General features: G+C 50.3%; 8 protein-coding genes across 8 annotated transcripts; 5 read left to right on the plus strand and 3 right to left on the minus strand.

The window, feature by feature from the left end:
• Nucleotides 1-227: 227 nt before the first annotated feature.
• On the plus strand, nt 228-2756 carry LCP9604111_4872 (uncharacterized protein; the record flags this gene model as incomplete). The annotated part of the gene is made up of 4 exons (XM_039072619.1): nt 228-452; nt 511-824; nt 889-1109; nt 1162-2756. 4 exons carry the CDS (start codon nt 228-230, stop codon nt 2754-2756), a joined length of 2355 nt encoding a protein of 784 aa, XP_038929362.1.
• A 917-nt stretch (nt 2757-3673) lies between these two features.
• On the minus strand, nt 3674-8209 carry LCP9604111_4873 (chromatin-remodeling ATPase CHD1; the record flags this gene model as incomplete). Its single annotated transcript, XM_039072620.1, has 2 exons — nt 3674-3797; nt 3852-8209. The coding sequence occupies 2 exons, from the start codon at nt 8207-8209 to the stop codon at nt 3674-3676; spliced, it is 4482 nt and encodes a 1493-aa protein (XP_038929363.1).
• Nucleotides 8210-9280: 1071 nt separating this feature from the next.
• LCP9604111_4874 (uncharacterized protein) lies at nt 9281-11798 on the plus strand (the record flags this gene model as incomplete). The annotated part of the gene is made up of 9 exons (XM_039072621.1): nt 9281-9300; nt 9362-9386; nt 9472-9483; nt 9538-9940; nt 9997-10158; nt 10211-10307; nt 10371-11330; nt 11398-11442; nt 11522-11798. The coding sequence occupies 9 exons, from the start codon at nt 9281-9283 to the stop codon at nt 11796-11798; spliced, it is 2001 nt and encodes a 666-aa protein (XP_038929364.1).
• A 1180-nt stretch (nt 11799-12978) lies between these two features.
• LCP9604111_4875 (snoRNA-splicing protein PRP40) lies at nt 12979-15461 on the minus strand (the record flags this gene model as incomplete). The annotated part of the gene is made up of 4 exons (XM_039072622.1): nt 12979-13965; nt 14021-15077; nt 15126-15277; nt 15327-15461. 4 exons carry the CDS (start codon nt 15459-15461, stop codon nt 12979-12981), a joined length of 2331 nt encoding a protein of 776 aa, XP_038929365.1.
• Nucleotides 15462-15630: 169 nt separating this feature from the next.
• Nucleotides 15631-17522, plus strand: LCP9604111_4876 (TRAPP trafficking subunit Trs65 domain-containing protein; the record flags this gene model as incomplete). The annotated part of the gene is made up of 4 exons (XM_039072623.1): nt 15631-15805; nt 15862-16134; nt 16188-17295; nt 17354-17522. 4 exons carry the CDS (start codon nt 15631-15633, stop codon nt 17520-17522), a joined length of 1725 nt encoding a protein of 574 aa, XP_038929366.1.
• A 696-nt stretch (nt 17523-18218) lies between these two features.
• LCP9604111_4877 (Mpv17/PMP22 family protein) lies at nt 18219-19291 on the plus strand (the record flags this gene model as incomplete). The annotated part of the gene is made up of 6 exons (XM_039072624.1): nt 18219-18284; nt 18363-18453; nt 18513-18538; nt 18603-18939; nt 18996-19162; nt 19220-19291. The coding sequence occupies 6 exons, from the start codon at nt 18219-18221 to the stop codon at nt 19289-19291; spliced, it is 759 nt and encodes a 252-aa protein (XP_038929367.1).
• Nucleotides 19292-20043: 752 nt separating this feature from the next.
• Nucleotides 20044-21419, plus strand: pgkA (phosphoglycerate kinase pgkA; the record flags this gene model as incomplete). The annotated part of the gene is made up of 3 exons (XM_039072625.1): nt 20044-20109; nt 20169-20589; nt 20653-21419. 3 exons carry the CDS (start codon nt 20044-20046, stop codon nt 21417-21419), a joined length of 1254 nt encoding a protein of 417 aa, XP_038929368.1.
• A 695-nt stretch (nt 21420-22114) lies between these two features.
• On the minus strand, nt 22115-22620 carry LCP9604111_4879 (proteasome regulatory particle lid subunit SEM1; the record flags this gene model as incomplete). The annotated part of the gene is made up of 3 exons (XM_039072626.1): nt 22115-22148; nt 22331-22451; nt 22512-22620. 3 exons carry the CDS (start codon nt 22618-22620, stop codon nt 22115-22117), a joined length of 264 nt encoding a protein of 87 aa, XP_038929369.1.
• Between the last annotated feature and the right edge of the window lie 385 nt (nt 22621-23005).

Here is a 23005-nt window from a genome sequence, read left to right on the forward strand (position 1 = left end):
CTATCGACCCTGAAGGGCAAGTTTAAGAAGTCATTAGAAGGAAAGACATCAAATGGCGTGCCATGTTGAGATGTGTTGAGACGTGCGGTGACGATTGCGCAATTCCATCGAGTTATACGTGACGTTTCTTTAAGTGCCAGTGTCGTCGGGACTAACTATATAGCTTATATTCCTAAACTTATTTCTTTTCTTCTTCTCTGTTCTTCTGTATAGATAATCTAAGAGCTATGAAGAATCTAACTGCTGATGAGCGGTACCAACTGGCAGGAGACTACTTTGCTCCTAAGGGGCTCTATGAGTACACCAAAAGCCTACCCTTCACTGGTCGAGTAAAAAGTAATGTTAATACACTTGTGGCCGGGGAATGGACGGAGATCTTGCTAGACTATGAGGTTGGCGCATCGGGCCTAGCAGATGGCGCTTGGATAAAGGCCACCTTCAAATTCTACTCGGTGAGTGAAGAAGCCCGATAGAGCAGGCTGCAGACTTGATCCAACATGACCGAGATAGGATTGGGTACTGTTCCAGACATCAGATCCCACAAAAGACAACTATATCAGCGCCGAGTATATCCCAAACAGCCTTTTCCCAGAACAGACACCCGCGACAGTTCAATCCCTGGCCATTCGATTTGATCAAAAGGGACACGAGCGACCTTTCCAAAAAGCTGTGATTGTGGATATTCAAGATGGCTATATGAACCCAGGCGATCGGATTCTGATTCGACTAGGTGATCGTCGCTTCGGCGGCCGAGGAACGCGGGCTCAGACATTCATCGAGAAAGACTTCCGCTGGAGGTTTTACATTGATCCTGTTGGGACTAGGTGAGTAGTATTATGACAGCATCACAGCGATTGAATCTGGTGAAAGCTGACTATACCGCCATAGTCGCTTTGCTCCGATTCAGCCTGACCTCTCTTGGAACATCGTCGCTGGTCCCATTCATCACCTCCAAACTGTTTCTCCTCGCGTACTTCAGCCCTCTGTTCCATTTTCCATTCATTCTCATACCGAGGATATCTGGGGAAATGTGACTAGTGATCTCGAGAATCTTTCCTTCCAGCTGAAGGTGCTAGACGAAGACCGGAAGGCCATGATCGTCAAAGAAAGTTCTGCATCACAGCAAGGCTGGACGAATGTTCTCTGGTCTCAGCATCGAAGTTGACGGCGACTACACCATTGAGGTTATCGTTAAATCGAACGAGAAAACCATTGTATCCCAAACCACCCAACTCACCATTTCATCTGGTCTCTCAGTTCCCAAGGCCCTCTTCGGCGACTTGCACGTGCACTCCGACGACACAGTGGGAACCGAGTCATCAATCTACAACTTTTCCTATGGCCGAGAAATCGCAGCCCTGGATGTTCTAGGATACACCGCCAACGACTTCCAAATTACCAAGGAACGCTGGGATGCCACAACAGACTTAATCACATCGCTCAATAAGCCGGGCGAGTTTGTCATTTTCCCAGGGACCGAATGGTGCGGAAACTCTGCAGCAGGAGGAGACCACAATGTTGTCTTCCTGGCCGATCCCGCTACACACCCGCCCGAATTCCCCTTCGATCGCCATGGGAATGTTGCCCGTTCGTTTGAATGGTCCGAGCATGGTCCCAAGGACCTCGTCCCCGGAGTTTGGCCATTGGATGAGGTATACTGCACGTATGCGCGCAAGGCAGATGACCATATCCTCATTCCCCATGTCGGTGGACGCCGGTGCAATCTGGCATGGCATCATCCTAAGCTCGGACGCCTTATCGAGATTGGGAGTACATGGGGCCAGTTTGAGTGGCTCCTCCAGGACGCAGTACGCAGAGGATGGAAGCTTGGAGTCTCTGCTAATTCTGATGAGCACCGCGGTCGATGTGGTGGCGGTGTTCCTGGCACAGCAGTGTTCGGCACCCGAGGCGGTCTCACTGGCATCATTGCCCCCAAGCTCGAGCGGCGGGATATCGCTCATGCGTTGAGAGCACGCCACACCTTCGCAACCACCGGTCAGCGACTAGTAGGACTGGTCCAGACGGCGGACCAGTCTGCTATCCAGGGTGACGAAATCAAGATTGCCAAACAAGAGACACTAGAGCTGAAATACCAGTTCTTTGGTGAGAAGGGATTCTCGTCAATAGAGGCTTTTAATGAATCTGGCCTGATCTGGCGAAGACATTTTTGGTCCGAGTCTGACGCACCCGCCACCATTCTGCGGGTGACATGGGGCGGAGCGAGATTATACGACCGCTATCGTGAAGCTGTTTGGAACGGAACCATTACAGTCTCAGATACCAGCATTGAGGATGTTTTGCCATTTGGAGGCTTCGAGGACAACGCAGAAGACTTTGCACGCCAGGCGGGAGAAAGCACCGTTGAATTTTCAAGCAAAACCAGCGGGGACCTTGATGGTGTTCATGTTGTTTTTCAGGGCACCAAGCCCCCGCAAAAAATCCGTATCGCAGGCTCCCTCGGTGGATATGTCAAAGTTGGAGACCCCTTGGCTGGAAACCCCCACAAAGCCCAGCCTACATTCGAGCTAGAGGCCTCTTGGGAGGAGGCCAAGCGCCTAGATGGAAAGGTCATCGAAATCCTGGGTGGTGCGGAGCTGTTTGTGCGTATTGAAGCAATCCCGCAAGTGGAGCTGCCACGGCGGGTTCAGGGACAAGCATCATTCTTCCAGACAGGATCACGCTCGATATACTTTGTTGGCCGAGAGTGGAGTGGAGAAAAGGTGGTGACCAGCCCTATTTTTATAGACTATGTATGAGGCTAAGGTTCTCGGGGCTTGAAACTTGGACGAGATACCTAAAGTCCTCCCTGTAATGTCAGATTGCTGTATGCCGTAGTATATTATATGTAATGGTTTACAGATATAGTTGTAGTCTTGAATAGTAATTCATATTGAGGCTAAAATGCCCTGTTCTTACGTTGGCTCCAAGATAAAAGTGAATGTCAAATAACACCCCACTGAATGATAGCAGGAAGATAAGGAAATCAGTCGACGCCATTACAGCCACTCCATAAGATACATGTGCTGAGAGAGAAAACAAACTGCCCTTGATTACGGATACCTCCATAGGTAGAAGCCCTGATATGCCCACGACATACAAGAAAAGCAAACTAAAGCAAAGGAGATATGATATGATTGGCTCTATCCAGGCAAAAAAAATACCATAGAGAACCAGTCCAAAACTCCCCAACAGGAAAACATAGAAAATAAAAAAAAACCTCCAGACAAGCCATGCAGTGATCATCCAAGACCGTGCTCACTCCAAAAATTCTTCTTTTTGTGCTGTTGGGGCTCACGCAATAATTCGACGCCATTTGCAATGCCATGCAACAGGTTGCATCCGTATGTACCTTTAAAGAACAAGGAGAAAAAGAGAGAGACGAAGGTCACATTGATAGGGGCATCTCAAGGAATTGTGCGAGATGTTAGAACATGGTCAATAAAGACTCCAAAATGTCGAGTCCAATATAAGAAGATTGCAGGTGGGTACAATGTAGTGGTAGAGGGAGTAGAGATCGCCAAAAAAAAATACGCTGAGTGTCTATCATAAAAAAATGAAAATGATAGATAGATATTTGATATCAGAAACGCTGAACGTGCATATCATCAAACCGTGCTAAAGTGAAGTTGAACTGAAACAAAGAACATATGTACCCATTGAGATACGGAACTCCTCAAGCCGAGCTACCATTAGAGGCCTTGGAAGCTTTACTGGCTTCCATGACCTTATTGAACATCTGCTGCAGCTTAGCACCACTGGCATCTTTATTCGGCCAGTAGTTGAGTGAAACATAATCCCTGAAAGTCAAGTCAGAACGGGAAAAGAGAATTGTGATAGCAAAGAGAACTTACCAGAGTCGGACCTCTAGGGAGGGCATCGATTGCGAGCCCTCCAGAGTATTACGAATGAATTCGCCAATTTTCACTAGGGTAAGGCGAAGTTTCTGGGCCCGCTCGTTTTTGCTTGGGTAATTTTTGGCAGTGATCATTGCCACTTGCTTCAAATTGGCAACAATAGGCTTGAAGAACATGAACGCCATGTCTTCTTTATTAGAGCCGCCGTTCTCATGCCCTTTGCGGCGACGAAGCTCGTCATTAGAGGCATCGGATAAACGATGGCGTGGACGATCATCAAGGCCAGATCGTGGACGAGAGTCATGGCTGGGAGTATGATGACGGTCTCCCTCCCTGCTGGCATGCGTGTGGGGGCGGGGACGTGATCGATCGGATTCACGGTGGCCCTTGCGGGGATTCTCCGGCCTGCGAGAACTAGAGGGTGCCGGAGAGGCGGAGACACTGCCACTACCGGAAACCCGTGAGCCACGCTTGTTGTTGCGGTGGTGATTGTCGACTGCCCTTCTCGCTGTAGCATTGTTGTTGTACTTGTTCCTTAGAACAGACATGAGATATTCAGCTCGTCGAACAAGGTGGACAGCGCCCGGTGATTTTGTCGCCTTCTCCTCAGTCTGCAGGCGCTGTGTCTTTCGCTCCACTCGGTGTTCCTCGAGGAAGAATTTGTCGCCAAGGCCAAGCTCAGTGTCATCGCGAATTTGGGTCCACGCACCAAACCCATGGCGTGCGATGCCGACAAGAAGCATTCCGTCTTCACGTGCACCCCATTGGCAGCTGTAGTCCGCCAATTTGGTAGCCTCGGGGAGTCGGAATGTCCTGAAATCAGCCAATGCTTTGATGATGCTTCGGATAAGGCGCATATCTGGTGGACGTTCAACGATAGTCCATGCATTGAGTCGCTTGACTCCGTGATGGTCGAACAAGACGGCCTTCTGTTCTTTCTTCGTGGGGTTTCTACCCGATTGTTTCATGGCCTCTAATTGGTCCAGACTTGCTTGGACAAGCGAGTTTGCCTTGGCGGTGATTTCATGAAGAGCATCACGAACGGTGCCTCGATCGCGAGTTTGTAATCTGGCATCCTCCAGAATGAGATCTTCGGAGTCATCCAGATCGCCGTAACGAAGGAATGCTCGAGAAAGTGCACGGTATTCTTTTTCTCCGAGGGGACGCCTGGGATCCAACGAGGGACTTTCTTCCTCGCCATCGTCGATATTGACTTGAGCTCTTGCGAGCCGTTTCGCCTTACGTTCCTCTCGTGAATCTGTCGTGTCCGTGGGGGCGTGGCGCTTGCGGGGTCGATTTTGCTCAATGACTTCAGCAAGATAATGGTCATCATCTTTACGCTTTTCCTCGGCCTTGAGCACTTCGAGCTGTTCCTTGGGAATGATGTCGTCCCACGTGAGATCGTCAACTTTGATATCGACGAAGTCAAACGCTTTCAAGAATTCTTCACCGCCGTCGGCTTGAATTTGCTCAGCCTCTTCGGTTTGGTGTAATTCTGCGTTTGCAAGGACGGAATCAATATCAAGCTGCTCCAGCTTCTTCTGGTTGTCGGTTTGTTCGAACATCTTCTGGCCGCGGCGCTTGAGGATCCGAGAGATATCATCTGTGGAATTAGGCTCGGCAACCACACGAGCCATTTTGTTTTGCATCTCCGAGGCTTCTTTGTCGGTGACACCACGCTGGATGGTGATGAACTCGAGCAAGAGCTTGTTGCGAGCTCTTTCAATAACTTCTTCTTCGATCGTATCCTTTGAGACAAGACGATAAACGCTGACAGGCCTTGTTTGACCGATTCGATGAGCACGCGCCATAGCTTGCAAATCTGCCTGGGGGTTCCAATCCGAATCGAACAGAACGACAGTGTCTGCAGTCATAAGGTTGATACCGAGACCACCTGCACGGGTTGAAAGAAGGAATGCAAAGTCGGTGCTACCGGGAGCATTGTAATGCTCAATTGCCAAGCGACGGGCAGCGGACGGGATAGTTCCATCGAGCCGTTGATATTTGTAACCACGGTACTCCATATACTCACTCAGGATGTTAAGCATGCCAACCATCTGGCAGAAGATCAACACTCGATGGCCATCAACGCTCAACTTGCGGAGGAGTTGATCGAGAAGCATCATCTTTCCACTGCTGGTGATCATCGCTCGAAGAATATCTTCTCGACGAGTACTACCTTCCAGGATCTTTGCTTCTGCGTTGGGGAACATAAATGGGTGGTTGCTAGCCTTTTTCAATTCCATCATGATGTTCAAAAGAGACTGCTTCATCCCCTTGTTCCCGTCGTTGAGCGCTGCGTAGTTTTTGGTCAAGATATTCTTGTAGTATTCTAATTGGACATCGGAGAGCTCCACTCGAATGATTTTCTCAGTCTTCGGGGGAAGATCCGACTCAACCTTGGACTTGGTACGCCGCAACATGTAAGGCTGAATGGCGGTAGTTAATTCCGCGAGTTTTTGAGACGCTGCCTCGGAATTCAAATCCATGTCGACGTCGACTTCAATGAGGCCCGGGTTGAGGAAATCCATTAATGCTGAAAGCTCAGCAAGGTTGTTTTGGATTGGGGTACCAGTAATCAAGAGGCGTGCCTGGCATTTCCATTCGAACAACTTCATGTAAAGTTGTGAATCGCGATTCTTGAGACGGTGCGCCTCATCCACTGCCATGAATTGCCACTTGAATTGGCCGAGGAAGGGTGAGTCATTCATTGCATACTCGTAAGTTGTCAACAGAACATGGAACTTTGGACGTTTGGGATTCCCATCGACCATCAATTCATAATCGCGCAACACGGAGCGCGCCTTTTCACTACCATTGTAAACAACGTAGTTCAGATCCGGTGTCCAGTGATCAAAGGTATCAGCCCATGCCGGCATAGTAGACAGGGGGACGATGACAATGAACGGCCCTTGCTGCCGCCTGACATGGCGCATCCAGTTGATGAATGCGACAGTTTGGACTGTCTTTCCTAGGCCCATCTCATCTGCTAAAACAACATTGCGACCCCTAACCCAATTGAAAGCCAAGAAGTTTAGACCTTTGACTTGGAAGTCCTTGAGTTCTCCATTCTGCAAGAAAGTAGGGGTTCCGTGGATGGGCTCAAAGGATTTACGCGTGGCGACATTTATCTCGTTCTTGTCGGAGATAGGTTGTCGAGCGGTGCGGTCCAAGAATCGGTCAACCTCACGCTGTGCGATCTCAGAAACCAGATCCTCTGGCTCCCAAGTACAGGAATCGTAGAGAAGACGTTTCCATTTGACAAGGTATTCCGTGGTACCATCCTCGCTATCACGTACACCAATGACCCGTTCAACCTTTTTGTAGTCCTCTATGGCCTCGACGTCTCGTTCGCGATCGAGGTTCCACTTTTCGCGGTCTTCAGGAGGGGCGTCGACACTGTACTGCAACCGAATATCCTCATTGAGTACCTTCCGAACATAATTATCCACGCGTCGCGTGCTGCGGAAGTTGGCAATAGATTCATTGCTTTCCCATGTAGCATGATAGTGTGATTTGTCCTGCCACTTGATACAAAATTCAAAGTCGTTGCGGTCGAGATCATGAGCTTTGGGGTCGACGCCCTCCTTGAGGCGGTGATTCAGGACGACGTCGACAGCGGGGCGAGTGTCCTCCACATAACTCTCCGCCCAGTAGTTTTGTGGAAGATCTTCTGGGTCTTCTTCAAACATGGCTTCGTCTTCCTCGTCATCCTCGTTGTAATTTGACACCTTCTTAGCGGTTCGCGTTGAGAAGCGAACCTCACTCAATGAAGGCTCATAGCTAGCAGTTTGTTGGAGACGCCGCCTTCTCGCTTTGCTGGCACGAGCACTCTTTCCACCATACTCATCACTGTCAGACTCGGACAGGGACGACACAGTAGCCGATCGAGAGGCCTTAGATGGTTGCTGGGATGGATCTTTGCGCCGACGCTTAGTACGTGGTGCAACATCATCTGAGTCCGAATCAGATGAGTCGGCGAGATGGCGCGTCGTGCGAGCACGACCACTTCGTCGAAGCCCATACAGATCGGGATTTTGTCTGATCAGGTCGGTCTCGCTGACTGGTGACGATTTGCGCTTCGCACCGCGGTCGGGATGAGGAGATGAAGAGTTTTCACGGCTGTATGTGTTGGCGTCATAATCGCTGTTGTCCTCAGCTACGTCCTCATTTTCCGCGTCCGAATCGGCAGACGCGCCGTCATAGGAGTCGTCTGCGGCATCGGGTTCGGGGGAGGACTCGGAGACGGGGTGGGACTCCATGGGCTCGGATGGACTGCGCTCATGTTGCCTTAACGTATCGCCATCCGCGTGGGTATCGTCCGCGACGGGCGAGAGAGGGTAGCCATTAGACATGGTCGAGGTAGAAGGAGGTTCCTGAGCAGGTGGGATCACCATGCCAGAGGCTATTACCGAGGGGCAGTCAGCATTGAAGCTTGATTCGGGCTAGGAGAGGCATGAAAGAGATAGGGACGGGTAAAACAATGGCACGCGACCCAAATTGCGGTCAAATTGAGCCTAAAATCTAGCAGAATGGGACAGGATATTGACTTCGATGAAAGAGTATGTTTTTTGATAACGGGTGGGATGGACGCGGCCAGGCTGGAAGGCAAAGCAATGGACAGATTGATACACACAACCAGACTCAGAGAAAGCAGTGACACGCTGCTTGACCGACGACAATTTAAACCTGCCCCAATCGGAATAGAATAGAGGCATTCAAGGATTCGTGCAGTGGGTCGACAAGCGCGGAGAAGTACCGCGGCGAATGCTTCGGTCGGCACGTCTGTGCTTGAGGAAAAGATTAAATCACTTACACTCCATAGCGTGGTGACCCCGAAAGCGGGGGATCTGTCGATCAATGTGGGAAAGTAAATGGTGGGGGGGAGGCGTGAAGCTGGAAACTTGGGGAGGAGGAGACGAGAGACTTGGAAGAACTAAGAGTTGGGGACTGACTGGAGGGTTTGCTTCGGTTTGGTTTGCAGGAAAGTAGACACCCGATCTATTAGGCATCAATAGAGCGTAACCCTATTGAGACTAGCTTATTCGCTTGGCGCCTGGCACGGCGTCACATCACGTGGCTAGCGGAGCTCGGAGAAACCACCAATCCGACCCCAGGTCAGTAGCCAATCACCGCCTTGATAAATAAGTGACGGATGTGTGGCCTAAGGCATCACAGCCCACAGAAAGCAAAGCAAAGTGCATTCAATTCTGCCGCCCCTCGTTCGTTGATAGTAGTGTTTCTTCCTGTCTTATTTCTAGTCGAGTCTGCGCAGAGATACTTGGTGCTTTTGCTGAGCCCGGTTCATTTACCTGCGACAGCGCTTAGTCGGCCAATCTCAACCCCCCGCCCCTCCACTTGGTGCTGATTTTTTTTTTTTCAATCCGCTTCATATACACGGTTTCTTTGAACCACATCCACCCACCATGTCTGACAAGCTTACTCGGTATGTTTATGGAGCCTTTGAAGTGCGATATCACCAGCTAACGGTATACTTCTCTTTATAGTATTGCGATCATCAACAGTGACAAGGTTCGTCGCGACATACCCCCACTAATAATATTTTCTCCCCGGTTCATGAATAACTGGCTCACACCTCATCTTTCCAACTTTACAGTGCAAGCCGAAGGTACGCGATTCGATATAATATTTCATTGTGCTCAGGGAGGCTAATTAGTTCCAGAAATGTCGTCAAGAGTGCAAGAAGGCTTGCCCCGTGGTCCGCACAGGCAAGCTCTGCATTGAAGTCGATCCCACTTCTAAGATCGCTTTCATCTCCGAGCGCCTGTGCATTGGTTGTGGTATCTGCCCCAAGAAGTGCCCATTCGGAGCCATTCACATTATCAACTTGCCCACCAACCTCGAGACCCAAGTCACCCACCGCTACTCGGCCAACAGCTTCAAGCTTCACCGACTCCCCATGCCCCGTCCCGGTCAGGTTCTCGGTCTGGTTGGAACAAACGGTATCGGAAAGAGTACGGCTTTGAAGATTCTCAGTGGCAAGCTGAAGCCTAACCTCGGTCGGTATGACAACCCTCCTGACTGGGAGGAGATCCTGAAGTACTTCCGTGGTTCCGATTTGCAAAGTAAGCACCATAGACCAAGTACAGCGGTCTTTATTCGAAGTTGCTAACTGTGACAGACTACTTCACCAAGATTCTGGAAGACAATCTAAAGGCGGTTGTGAAGCCTCAATATGTCGACCAGATTCCTCGTGCTGTGAAGGGACCTATTCAACAGGTTCAGCAGCTTATCTCGGGGCGCGCTGCGCTGGGTAACGAGGAGGAGATTATGGATGTTCTCGGTGCGTTGACATGCTCCAATATCTCGAAATTCGCTTGCTAATCTTCGTCCAGAGTTGAGACAAGTTGCGCACCGTGATATCGGTCACCTTTCCGGTGGTGAGCTTCAGCGTTTCGCCATTGGTCTGGTTTGCGTTCAGAAGGCCGACGTGTACGCTCTTCCTTCATTAGAATTGATGCCATTGAATCCTTTAGGTTACTAATAATTATCTAGGTACATGTTCGACGAGCCTTCCTCATATCTCGATGTTAAGCAGCGTCTGGCTGCTGCCCGTACAATCCGCAGCCTCCTCCGCCCCGACGACTATGTCATTGTTGTCGAACACGATTTGTCCGTCCTCGATTACTTGTCCGACTTCATTTGTGTGTTGTATGGTCGTCCTGCAGTTTACGGTGTCGTCACTCTGCCTTCATCCGTCCGTGAAGGCATCAACATCTTCTTGGACGGTCACATCCCTACCGAGAACCTGCGATTCCGTGAAGAATCTCTCACCTTCCGTCTTACCGAAGCGGGCGAGGAGTTTATTGCGGACAAGGATCGTGCCTTCTCCTACCCCTCGATGGAGAAGACTCTGGGTGACTTCCACCTGAAGATTGATGCCGGAAAGTTCACCGACTCTGAAATTGTCGTCATGATGGGTGAGAACGGAACTGGAAAGACCACTTTCTGTAAGATGCTTGCTGGTGCATTGAAACCCGATGGCGCTATCACCATCCCCAAGATGAACATCAGCATGAAGCCCCAGAAGATCACCCCCAAGTTCACGGGTACCGTGCGCCAGCTCTTCTTCAAGCGTATCAAGACTGCTTTCCTCTCTCCTCAGTTCCAGACCGATGTCTACAAGCCCCTGAAGATGGATGACTTCATCGACCAGGAGGTCCAGAACCTGTCCGGTGGTGAATTGCAGCGTGTCGCTATTGTTCTGGCTCTGGGTATGCCCGCTGATATCTACCTGATTGACGAGCCCAGTGCCTACCTGGACTCCGAGCAGCGTATTGTCGCTGCTCGTGTCATCAAGCGTTTCATTATGCACACCAAGAAGACCGCTTTCATCGTCGAGCACGATTTCATCATGGCCACCTACCTGGCTGATCGTGTCATCGTCTTCGACGGCCAGCCATCTGTGGACGCTCGTGCCCAGACACCCGAGTCTCTCGTCGGTGGTTGCAACAGGTTCTTGAAGAGCTTGGATGTCACTTTCCGTCGTGACCCCATCAGTTACCGCCCTCGTATCAACAAGTACAACAGTCAAATGGACCAGGAGCAGAAGCTGGCAGGCAACTACGTAAGTTTTCTAAGTTTTCTATCTCATCTATGGATGCTATTGATTCCATTCTAAATTCCTTGCTAACTATATTCAACAGTACTTCTTGGAAGAAGAGAATTGAAAAGGGCGTTCACAACGAGCATCGTCGCCGTCGTCACAAACATGACGGCCGCGACTATGAGCAGCGGCGCAACAGGCGCCGCGGCGATTGGAAGATCATGTGGTTAATGGGGATCCCAGGCGTTTGCAGAGCCTCGGCGGTTCAGGGCAAGGGATACCGTCGCCGCGCCGGACCCTCTTCAGGTGCCGATGACGGTCTCTCGGACGACGATGGCGATGATGACGATTTGAATGGCAACAGTGACCCCGACTAGAAGGTAGTGACCTGGTTCACACCCTGCTATCCCTGGTCTAGTACGCTCATTTACTTATGCGACCTGTTGCCATTCGTCAGTCTATCAACAAATGCCTACATCGTTATTCGCCTTGCGACCTGCCTTGATTTGCTCTGGATTTTTTTATCATATCCAGAGTCATCGGCCCCCGGTTGGGAACACATGCCTACAGATCTTCCACTAGCACCTATTAAATTTTAATGGTGGATGAGGTTCGGCATAGTTTTTTTTTCCAACGGAGTTATGTTTGCATTAGGTTGGAGGGGTTGGGTTCCAAAAAAAGCTCTCCATGAATTTTATGATTTGTTTAAAGATGGAATGTCGCGTCGGAATGGATTGGCGATGAGGTTGTTTTCAGACCGGGGATGGCATAGAACAGGAAACCGCTGAAAAGCTGCCAGGTTCGTTGCCTCTTCGTCGTGTAGATAGATAGTTTTCAACCCATTGTTGTGCATATGCTTCTCTTGTTCGTATTTTTGATCCAACATATCTCTCTAGCAGGCTTCTCTAGCCACGCGCACCCCGAATTCTACGAAGCAGGGACACTGCCGCCTTTCCTTTTGGGTCGAGGTAGCCATGTGGATAGGCAAGTATGATATATGATTCTGTAGATATATATATAGAGAGAGTACCAGTATACAAGCATTGTGTACAGGAGTGTACGGATATATATAATCTGGGAGAAACTGGCCATATCCTGCCAGGGAGTCAAACGGACAAGTGGGATCTGACTTCAACTCTTTGAGCTATGTATGTACTATCCACGGGGAGACTATAGGTACACATTGGGGTTGCGGATTATTTACCTACGCTATTCGCGGGGGCGAGCCAAGCCCGATATATACAAACCGAAAGAGGTTCCTTATAATTTGATAAAGGGCAGCATCTGCTAGAAGTGCAATTAGTGCGGCATTAGGAGAGACATTACGAGATACTCAAATGGCTCAGACCCTAACTTTTGACATTCACCCAAGCGGGAGCGTGAGCTCGGATTATCTGGTGTGCAAGTCGGAGTAGTAGATGGTCTAGACTGGATTACTGGGCCTGGAAGAAAGCAAATGAGATTGCAGGATAGATTCAGCTCAATATCCTACATGTGGGTTGAAGGGCAGAAATTACTTGCATATGGTCAAGCGTGAATGAGAATGTCCATCCCCATCTACTCCTCTTCAATCTCTCCTTCCTCGCTGCCAGAGTGAATGGCCTTCTCATCTTTCTTCGCATCCTCGATCTCTTCTTCCGGAATAGCGGACCGTTCCTGTCGGGGGACTCTCGGACCCTTGCTGCGCTCACGGCTCTCACGTCGGTACCGCTTACGGCTAGCCACACTCTCGGTATCACTGTCACGTCGGCGTCGGCGGTCACCACTGGCCACACTGCGAGTGTCAACAGCACCAGTACCACCACCATAATCAAGCTCATCACGACTTCCACGGGGATCTCCACGAGTGCGGTAAAGGCGCTCGCGTTCGTCTTCACGTCGGTCTGGGTCTCTAGCGCGGGGACGGTCAAAGTCACGGTCCCGGCTACGATAACGGTCTCCACGCTCATCGCGACGATCACGAGATGGGGAGATACCGCTGACCTTGCGGTAAGTTCGTTCGCGGTCGGCCTGTGCCTTGCGACGGTCTGCTTCGTATGCATCCATTTCCGGGGTCCGGTTGGTCTGGCCGCTGGGTCCTCGTCGTTCTCCTCGCCCACTGCGATATTCACGATCACCGCGGTCATAATCCCGTCGGCTTCCACGGCTTTGAGAGTGTACCTCACGCTCCCTCTCTGCATCCTCATCTCTTTCTTTCAAGCGGCGAATTGCTTTTTCAAAGGCAGACTCCCGAATTTCATCGGACTCAATGGCCTTGTATTCGTCGTATTTCTCAAGGCGAGGTTGGACTTCAGCCCAGGTGTCGGTGACCCGGACAGGCGGCTCTAGGCGCTTGATACGAGAACGCAGTGCGTCCACGGCGCGACGCTGTTGACGATCGGCTGCATGCTTTTCATCCTCCGTACGTCGAACTGCCTTGTCTTGGATGCGCTGGAAAATGAGATTGAGAATCTCAGGGTCAATCTTGGAGGTGCGACGGTCGGCGGACATGATAGAATTGAATTCGTCAAACGTGGTTTCAGTCGTAACTTCAAATCGCTTGTCCTAGAATCAGTTTGTTAGGACATATAGTCTTTGCTTGGATCCGAGGGAAACTTACATCCAGAACATCGAGCACGTCGTTCCGAGGTCCTCGCAAAGCGCGTTCTTCTTCCTCCACCATATCCCAGAACAAATCAAGAGGGGTCGAACCAGGCTGGCCTAGGATGCCATGATATCTGGGGTCATCCTTAATGATCGGGCAGATATTCATCCACTTGGTGCCCGCCTTGATCTTACCCTGGGATTTGAGCTCCTTAAGGAGGGCCACGAATTGCTCTCGGTTCTTACGCTCCTTTCTGGTTCTGGCTGCCTTGTGTTGCTGGCGAGCATCGTTGAAAGCCCGCTCCAGGGACTTGATATGATTTTCGAAGGCAATCAAAATGTCAGACTTGGTCAGGGATTTGAACTTGTCATCGGTTTGGAACTTGCTGTCAGACTGAATGATGGCATGAGCCTCGGACCAACGCGTGTATGGCTCCAGGTTGAGTGAATCCATAATGGTCATCAACTCATCCATGGCAGCCTTGTGCGTGACAAATTCTTGCTCGGCGTGAGCCTTCTTGAGTTCGAGGATGTACTCGTCGAAAAGCTGGCGTCTCTCGTCTTCCTCATTGGTAGACCTGAAGGTAGTCTCCCCCTCAATGATCGGTCGAATCGTCTTCCAGCGGCTGTAGTATTTTATTTCAGGATGGCGCTTCAGCATAGTGTTGAAGTCCGCGCGAAGCTTGGCGAATCGTTCTTTCGCCCGCTCCTTTTCCTGCATGCGAACCTGGACCACGTATTTCTCGAAGGCTGCCTTGCGGTCTCGCGGATCCTTAAGAGCCCGGTACTGCGGGTCCTTGATCGTAGCGCGCATTGTCGCGTCCCAAGTCCAATCAGGCTGCACGTTGTGGCGCTTGAGCAGCTTCATGAAGGCGCTCTCCGCCTCCTCGAGAGTATGATAGTCGGGGTCCATCTGGGACTTGTATTCTGGAGCAGCGACCATGCTGTTCGTTTCAAACGAGCCGTATCCACCGCGTCGGTCGTTGTATCCCCGCTCACCTCGGTCGAAGTCTTCACGGTCACGTTGCTGCAGTTGCGAGAAAGAGGCTCCGCCGGCGACAAATGAAGGGGCACTGTGAAGGAATTAGCATTGAGGGAAGTTAAGTTGGGGAAGCACTTACGCGGGGGTCGCCTGGGGGGCAGGCGCCTGTGCGAGCGCGTTTTTGTAAACTTCAGGCATCTCCCATGTGCTCTGCTTAGTTTCTGAGTGATACCAGTATTTGCGCCCAGCATCCGTAGTGTGCTCCTTCCATGGTTGATTCGCGAGAGCAAGCTATAAAGAAGTCAGTTAAGCGCGTAACATTTTGCGGTCAGGTACGCACCTCAACCGGAGTCATCAACTCTTGCGGCTTGGTCCATTGTGTGGCTTTGGTCTGGATATTGTAATAATAAACGCGTCCTTCCGCATTTTGCGCCTGCTGCCACAGGGCAGAATTTGGGTTGCGGCTTGGATCCATTGTGAACGGTGTTGAAGAGACTAACAGAGAAGTGAAAACGGAGCTTCCTCAATAATCTCCGCGGCTGTGCGCTTTTGGCACTTCGCGTCTACCGTATCAACACTTATCGGTTATCTCCTGAGCTCTAAACAGCCACTTTATTGACTCCTTTGCGACATCCGTTGTCGCAATGCCTGGTCTGGAGATCCCAGGTGAATTCTTGCGTCATGCAATTCTTGATACCGTCGTGCTTCATGCTCCAGCATTTGACATTGAGCGCGCCCTGAGTTCGGCCCTAGAGGACGGAGCTGATGATCTCCCCTCTGTTCTCTCGTCAATCCCCCAACGGTCTCTATTGTTCTTTGGTATGCACTTTCAAAGGATCAGCAGAGTTTGCGCCTTACTCATTAATAGCAATTAGATGAATTTTTGCCTGTCCGTATCATCTTGAGACTATCTGATTGCTCAGAAACGACCTTGAAACACTACCTGCCACGACTCGAAGTCAAGCTCGATGTCTTTGCTGTCGATCCAGCAGAATCAGTTGGCGAAAACCTCACGCCAACTCGCGATATAATATTCTCAGGAATTGTCGGTCGAGATGAGGATCCCCTAGTAGTCTTCAATGAATTCGAAGGTGATGAAGGCAGTGGGAATCATGTCTATTTGGTTTGGAACATCGAGACTATACTGCGTGAGTGATTTGAATCTTTGGATTGACATGAACGTCACTAACTTGGTTGATAGGGCGTCCCCGTATTCGAATCCAACATCCGTCACTCTTATTCATTGCGTCTGCCAGTCTGAATCCGGCTGACGCTCGCCGTCGAGAGAATTCGGGGGATGACTATCTCCCCTCACTCGTCCCCGCATCGACCAATATGCTGCAATCTCTATCCACTGATAAATCTTTCAATCATAAAGAGCCTTTCCTCCCCGCTTCCAGACTATTGAGGGTTGTACCGACAACATACGACGAAGACCCGATTTACAATATCCAGCAACAACACGGTCACCCCTTTCGCGTTGTGCCAGCCGCAAGCGCAAGGATTCGATACTCTCGGTTAAGCTCCTACACGGCTATACCGATGACCGTGGCCAGTCTTGACTTTGAGGTCACCCCTTATCTGGCTTGCGAGGTCTCCTTTGACAAAGCGAATCTTCACCTGTCCGAGGGAACGATTGAGTCGCTTTCAGACACACCGGGCCTGGCTCTTCCTATTACTTGCCGTCCGCGAGACGATGTGACCCTCATGTATAAACTTACACCGGAGTATGGCCCAGAGACCAATCCATCATCTACCGCGTTAGTCAGCACGCTGGACATATCTCTCGAGGCAGCAATTCTTGTGGATGACGACTGCAAGCCACGTATTTCTATGCAGTGGAGAACCAACGTCGATTTCTCAGTCGCCCTAAATCCGAATTTTGGGGGGCCCAGTCCAGCGCTGCAAAGGACCAACCGCCCTACCAGTCTATCGGTGTCAACCCAAGTGGGTGTGAACCCTCATCGAAGCTCATTGCGAGAACGAGCATATTCGGTCACCGACGTGGGTATCACAATCTCATTCTCTGGACCTGTTCGTGTGCAAGTGGGCTGTGTCTTCTCTTGGGATGTTTTTATTGTCAATCGATCAAACGCTCCTCGAAAGTTTGCCTTGATCGCCATACCCAAGCGGAAAAGCGTGGACCCACGAGGCCATGTTGCTCGGCCTTCATCGTCATCTATCACCAGCCGGAAAGAGGACCAAGTGGCCGAGGCGGTAACTGACGATAATATCGTGCATGCGAGGCAAAAGAGTGTGGCTGGTCAGGAAGTGGAACTGATCAGCTTGAGCACAGACATTCGCGTGGGGTGAGTATTCTCTACTGTGTTCCTTTTCGTTTCCTTCTCTAAGCTGACGTTTTATTAGCCCCCTCCTCCCAGGAACTTGCCATTCGACTGAACTCAAACTCCTTCCCCTAGCTACAGGCCCACTTCATTTGGAGGCGGTCCGGCTTGTAGATGTGAACACGAACGAAACGACTGATATCCGAGATCTTCCGGACATTTTGGCGGATGATCAGCCTCGCTCTAGTTAAGAGCAGCCTAACACTGTATATATATGACATAGAGCTATAGCTACTTTCAAAGTGGCCTGTCCTTAACAAATTATTTTCCTCTTGCCTTTTATGGTGTGTTTTTAAGGCTGACAACTCATTCGAGAGACTATATGCGACCCCATATCTAGTTTGTACCTTTTCATTGCCCGGTATCTCCTGTTTAGTAACTGAACTGCGATCTTGAAACGCCAAGCGCCTCGAACGGCGTGAAAGCATTACTATTGCTCCAATGAGGCGGTGTTAAAGAAAGATAGATAGAACTGTTGGAATCGGCTGGAAGATGAAATGGAGTTATACAATACAATTTATATCCACGAAGTCAATGTATACGGGGTAGGTGTAGAGTAAATACACCGAGGCAGCAAGGTATAGTTCAACGAATGTGATTGGTGGAAGGAGATCACGGGGTAATCGACTCGGCGTCGTGACTTTGTTAGTCACAAAGGCGGGAATTTGGAGAAGGCCAGCTAACTACATAGTTATCTTCTTCCCTACATATCATCATAGTAACTGGGATTCCCTTCTGAATATTGGGTATTGGGTTCAATATCCAGCTTCTCAACTTTGCTTTTCAACTGCCCCGGTTTCTTTGGTCTTTGCGTCATACTGGCGCATTTGGTTCCTTCCCAGAAATCTTGCCCATCACTCCGCTCCCAGTCGCCAGAACCCTCCAACATGATCTGCTCTGCGAAGCGGAAAGTCCTGGATGGACTGAATAAGAGATATATTTACGGTCGCGTGGTATGCACCTTCCTAAAGCCTGACATATCGTCACCTCTCAATTTGATTACGGCTAACCCTGTGGTCATTATCTTCAAGCCTTTATTGCACACGATAATTTTCCTCGTCGAGATGGCAGTAGCAGCACGCCTTGCTACCAAATTCAATACCTATTATGCTGAAAGGCCAGGTAAGCCTCTTTCCGCCTGTTCCCGCGGGATCACAGACTGACATCACTACTGTAAATAGTGCTCACGACCATGGTCACCAACGCTGTAAGCTTGCCGCGATATTGATCACCAAAGTTTGGACTGACAGCTGACTAAATGGATGTTACAGGTGCTTGGTGGTGTTGCCGATACCGTTGCGCAGCTGATTACGGCCTTCCGGACCCGCCGATCGCAGACAAGCGGGGACGATTTCCTATCGATCGAGATCCCCGACTTTGACAAGCACAAGCCCTCTGCTGTAGGGGAATCGGGATATGTTCGGAGCTCATTGCCGCCTTTCGATTTTGAGCGTCTGACGAGATTCATGGCTTATGGCTTCTTCATGGCGCCGCTGCAGTTCCAGTGGTTCGGCTTCTTGTCCAGAGCATTCCCACTCACTAAGAAGAACCCGACGGCCCCAGCTTTCAAGCGTGTCGCCTTTGACCAGTTAATTTTTGCGCCATTTGGTATGATCCGCCTCTAGCTACTTTGGGATGTCTTTGGACCGGACTGATTTATCTAGGTCTGGTGGTCTTCTTCACCTACATGACGATCGCCGAGGGTGGTGGTAGAAGGGCATTGACAAACAAGTTCCGTGATGTCTACCTGCCTACCCTAAAGGCCAACTTTGTGCTCTGGCCGGCAGTGCAGATCCTAAATTTCCGTGTCGTTCCCATTCAGTTCCAGATCGTAAGTCTCCTAAGTTCTCCTTGTTAGGATAGAACCCATACTGACTTCTCAACCCAGCCATTCGTCTCAACCGTTGGTATTGCATGGACTGCATACCTTTCTCTGACTAACTCCTCCGAGGAGTCCTAATTGAACGCTATTCAACGCGAAATCATGATAACGATTCGGGGTGTAGAATGCTTGAAGTACACTCTTTCTTATGTCAAATTATTTGGGAGTTTCGGTTGGTCAGTCTGGCTTTCATGTACATGGTTGCCCGCGGACGGGGTTTGCATTTCAAAAGGTCAGATTTTGCACATTTGGGAATACCAACTCGGGGTTTTGCTGTTAACTATTTTTGTGATTTGACTTGAATGCTTCAGGAGAATTCCATGTTTCCGCTTTTCAGCTTTTCAACCCCCATTGTGCTTCACATGATTTCGTTGGACTCGGAAAACACGCAAGCATGTACGGAGTAGCGACTATGGAATCAGTAGAGGTAATCTTCCCAGAAATTCCCGACCCCGAGGCTAAAGAGGGCCTTTATGGCCCGGCCTTCCCCGTATCAACGCGGGCAGCTCTGACATCAGTCCCGCGTCAGCCCGATCAGTTCTCCGGGGAGAGTCGGGTACGGGAAAGTGAGGTACCTATTTTATAGAGATACCTTGTAAACAATGATGGCATCATAGTGCGAACAAGTACCTTATTCGGTGGAATACATCACCTGTAGGTACCCCGTTGCTACGGGGGTGCCTTTTCACCGGCCTTGCCCCACCAAAACTGACCCCTCCACTCTTTAATGATCGCGAGCTCACCGTGGCCTGATTAAGTTCTTTCTCCTTCTTCTTCTTCTTCTTCCTTTCTTGCTTCTTTTACCATTGTCATATCATTAGCCATCCAAAATGTCTCTCGCCAACAAGCTCCCCATTACTGATGTCGACCTCAAGGGCAAGCGTGTCTTGATCCGGGTAAGCTTCTAGCTCATTGAGCTTCATTACTCGCAGCTCCTAACCGCTGACTGAAACAGGTTGACTTCAATGTTCCCCTCGATGATAACAAGAACGTTACCAACTCTCAGCGTATCGTTGGTGCCCTGCCCACCATCAAGTATGCCATCGACAACGGTGCCAAGGCCGTTGTGCTCATGTCTCACCTCGGCCGCCCCAATGGCAAGGTCAACCCCAAGTACAGCTTGAAGCCCGTTGTTCCCGTGCTTGAGAAGCTTCTCGGCAAGGACGTCACTTTCGTCGACGACTGCGTTGGTCCCCAGACTGAGGAGACCGTGAACAAGGCTTCCGGTGGCCAGGTCATTCTGCTTGAGAACCTCCGTTTCCATGCTGAGGAGGAGGGCAGCTCTAAGGACGCCGAGGGCAATAAGGTCAAGGCCGACAAGGCCGATGTTGATGCATTCCGCAAGGGCCTCACTGCCCTCGGTGACGTTTACGTCAGTATGTAACACCACGACTCTATTACTATTTCTTGTCGTTCATTTATCTCTAACATCAATCCAGACGATGCTTTCGGTACCGCACACCGCGCTCACAGCTCCATGGTCGGCGTGGACCTACCCCAGAAGGCTGCCGGCTTCCTCATGAAGAAGGAGCTGGAGTACTTCGCCAAGGCTCTTGAGAACCCTGCGCGCCCCTTCCTCGCCATCCTCGGTGGTGCCAAGGTGTCTGACAAGATCCTGCTGATTGACAACCTCCTGCCTAAGGTTAACAGCCTCATCATCACCGGTGGCATGGCCTTCACCTTCAAGAAGACTCTTGAGAACGTCAAGATCGGCAACAGTCTCTTCGACGAGGCCGGCAGCAAGTTAGTCGGCGAGATTGTCGAGAAGGCCAAGAAGTACAACGTCGAGATCGTCCTCCCCGTTGACTACGTCACCGCCGATAAGTTCTCTGCCGACGCCACCGTTGGTGCGGCTACTGACGCTACCGGTATCCCCGACGGCTTCATGGGTCTGGATGTTGGCCCCGAGAGTGTCAAGCTCTACCAGAAGACCATTGCCGAGGCCAAGACCATCCTCTGGAACGGCCCCCCCGGTGTCTTCGAGCTCAAGCCCTTCGCCAAGGGTACCGAGGCTACCCTCGATGCCGCTGTCAAGGCTGCCGAGTCCGGTTCCATCGTCATCATCGGTGGCGGTGATACCGCTACCGTGGCCGCCAAGTACAAGGTCGAGGACAAGATCTCTCACGTTTCGACCGGTGGCGGTGCCTCGCTCGAGCTTCTCGAAGGCAAGGAGCTGCCTGGTGTTACTGCTCTGTCTAGTAAGTAAATGATGAAAAATAGGTGGTGAAGGGAGAGTCTACATCGGCTCTCCTTTTGTCCTGCATGTTTATGAAACTGTAATGTATACAGCCAATGAATTTCCTTTTAATTACAAACTCATTTTCCAAAAGAGGTCTGGATTGTGGTCTTAGATCAGATAACTAAGTGTTGTGCTTAGGTACGAAACCGAAGCTTTAGCTACGACGTCAAGAGACCTCCCGTGGTCAATTCTCATGTATAAGGATGAGAGGAAATTCCTACGGTAAATAAATAGGACCGCAACGCCATAGTGTCATGAATATGGTTGAACCATGCCAATCCCATTCACAACTCCACCTCGCAACGCAACTCCAACTGATACTTCCGTTCATCTTCCTACATAATATCATTTTAGGCTTGCGCAGAATCATAAGCTTTGATATTAGTGGAACTTCATGATAATCCCGAAACCAAGATCTGCGCTGAGTAATGAATCGTAAAAATAAGTCAAAAGGACCGTGTCTCATTTCCTCCCCGACAAGCTCCCGAAAAGTTCCTGACAAATGCATGTGGCAATAAAGCTTTTGAATCCTCCCATTGGTTCCAAAGACAGGGGGGTATAATGTGCGAGATGAAATGGCCAGCCAACTCGATAATGAACCCATCCCGAAACCCGACGCCGGGGTTATTTCTTTTTCGTGCGCTTGTGCAGGTTCGTCCAGTTTAAGCCGATGCTTCGACTTTCTTCAATTCTTCCCTGGATGAGGTGATGGATGTTAGTGGGTGCGGTGAAAGAGGGGAAGGCGGGAGCTTTGGCGGGGATGGGGGTGCGGGCTTCGGTGGTGGTTTTGGTTCAAAGATGAAAGAGACTTTGTGGACAAGAAGCATAGCATAAAGAGTATACAGAGAATCGGGAAGTATTGGGAAAGGCAAACTCACTGGAGCTGCTTTGAGAAGTCCTCCGCGGCATCATCGTCATCCCAGCTCTCTTCCCACAGGTGCTCGCTACCGTCATTTGCTGTCGAGCCATTGGCCTGCTCGGCTTCTTCTTGGGGCCAGTCTGTGTGTCGTAGAGTTAGCTTCGTTGCTGCAGGGAAGCGCTTGAGTGCTTGGTCGATACCTTCAACGGGGAAATCCTCGAACTCGTCGTCTTCCTCCAAGACTTGGGGCTTCGCTTGTGGTGCGGGCTGCTCTGTGGCATCGGCCTTCTGGGTAGTTGGGTTTGACATTGTGGGAGATGTGATAGACGGGGGAGATCGAAAGGTAGATAGGTGGAGATGTGGACGTGGATGTGGCAGCTTTGAGGTCGGAGGTCGGAGGTTTGACTTAGTAAGACCGCGATAAGGCGATAACGATGATGTAGCTGGGAGAGAACCTCGGAAAACAGCACAGCGTTGTTGATTTAAATGGAAAAAAAGAAAGAAATGAATGAGTGACTCCGAAGAAGAGAATAGAAGAGAATATTAGAAATACAAAAGAGTATTATGTTATGAAATAGAGCAAAAAATAACCGATCGATGTAGAATTCGCCTTCTATAAGAAATTGCCCACACGGAGCTACCGGCGAAAAGAATCCATGGGAAGAGCCTCAGCACTGGGGACATGCTATATTAC

The sequence above is a fragment of the Penicillium roqueforti genome (assembly GCF_015533775.1).
Source record: "Penicillium roqueforti strain LCP96 04111 chromosome Unknown scaffold_10, whole genome shotgun sequence".
NCBI classification, from domain to species: domain Eukaryota; kingdom Fungi; phylum Ascomycota; class Eurotiomycetes; order Eurotiales; family Aspergillaceae; genus Penicillium; species Penicillium roqueforti.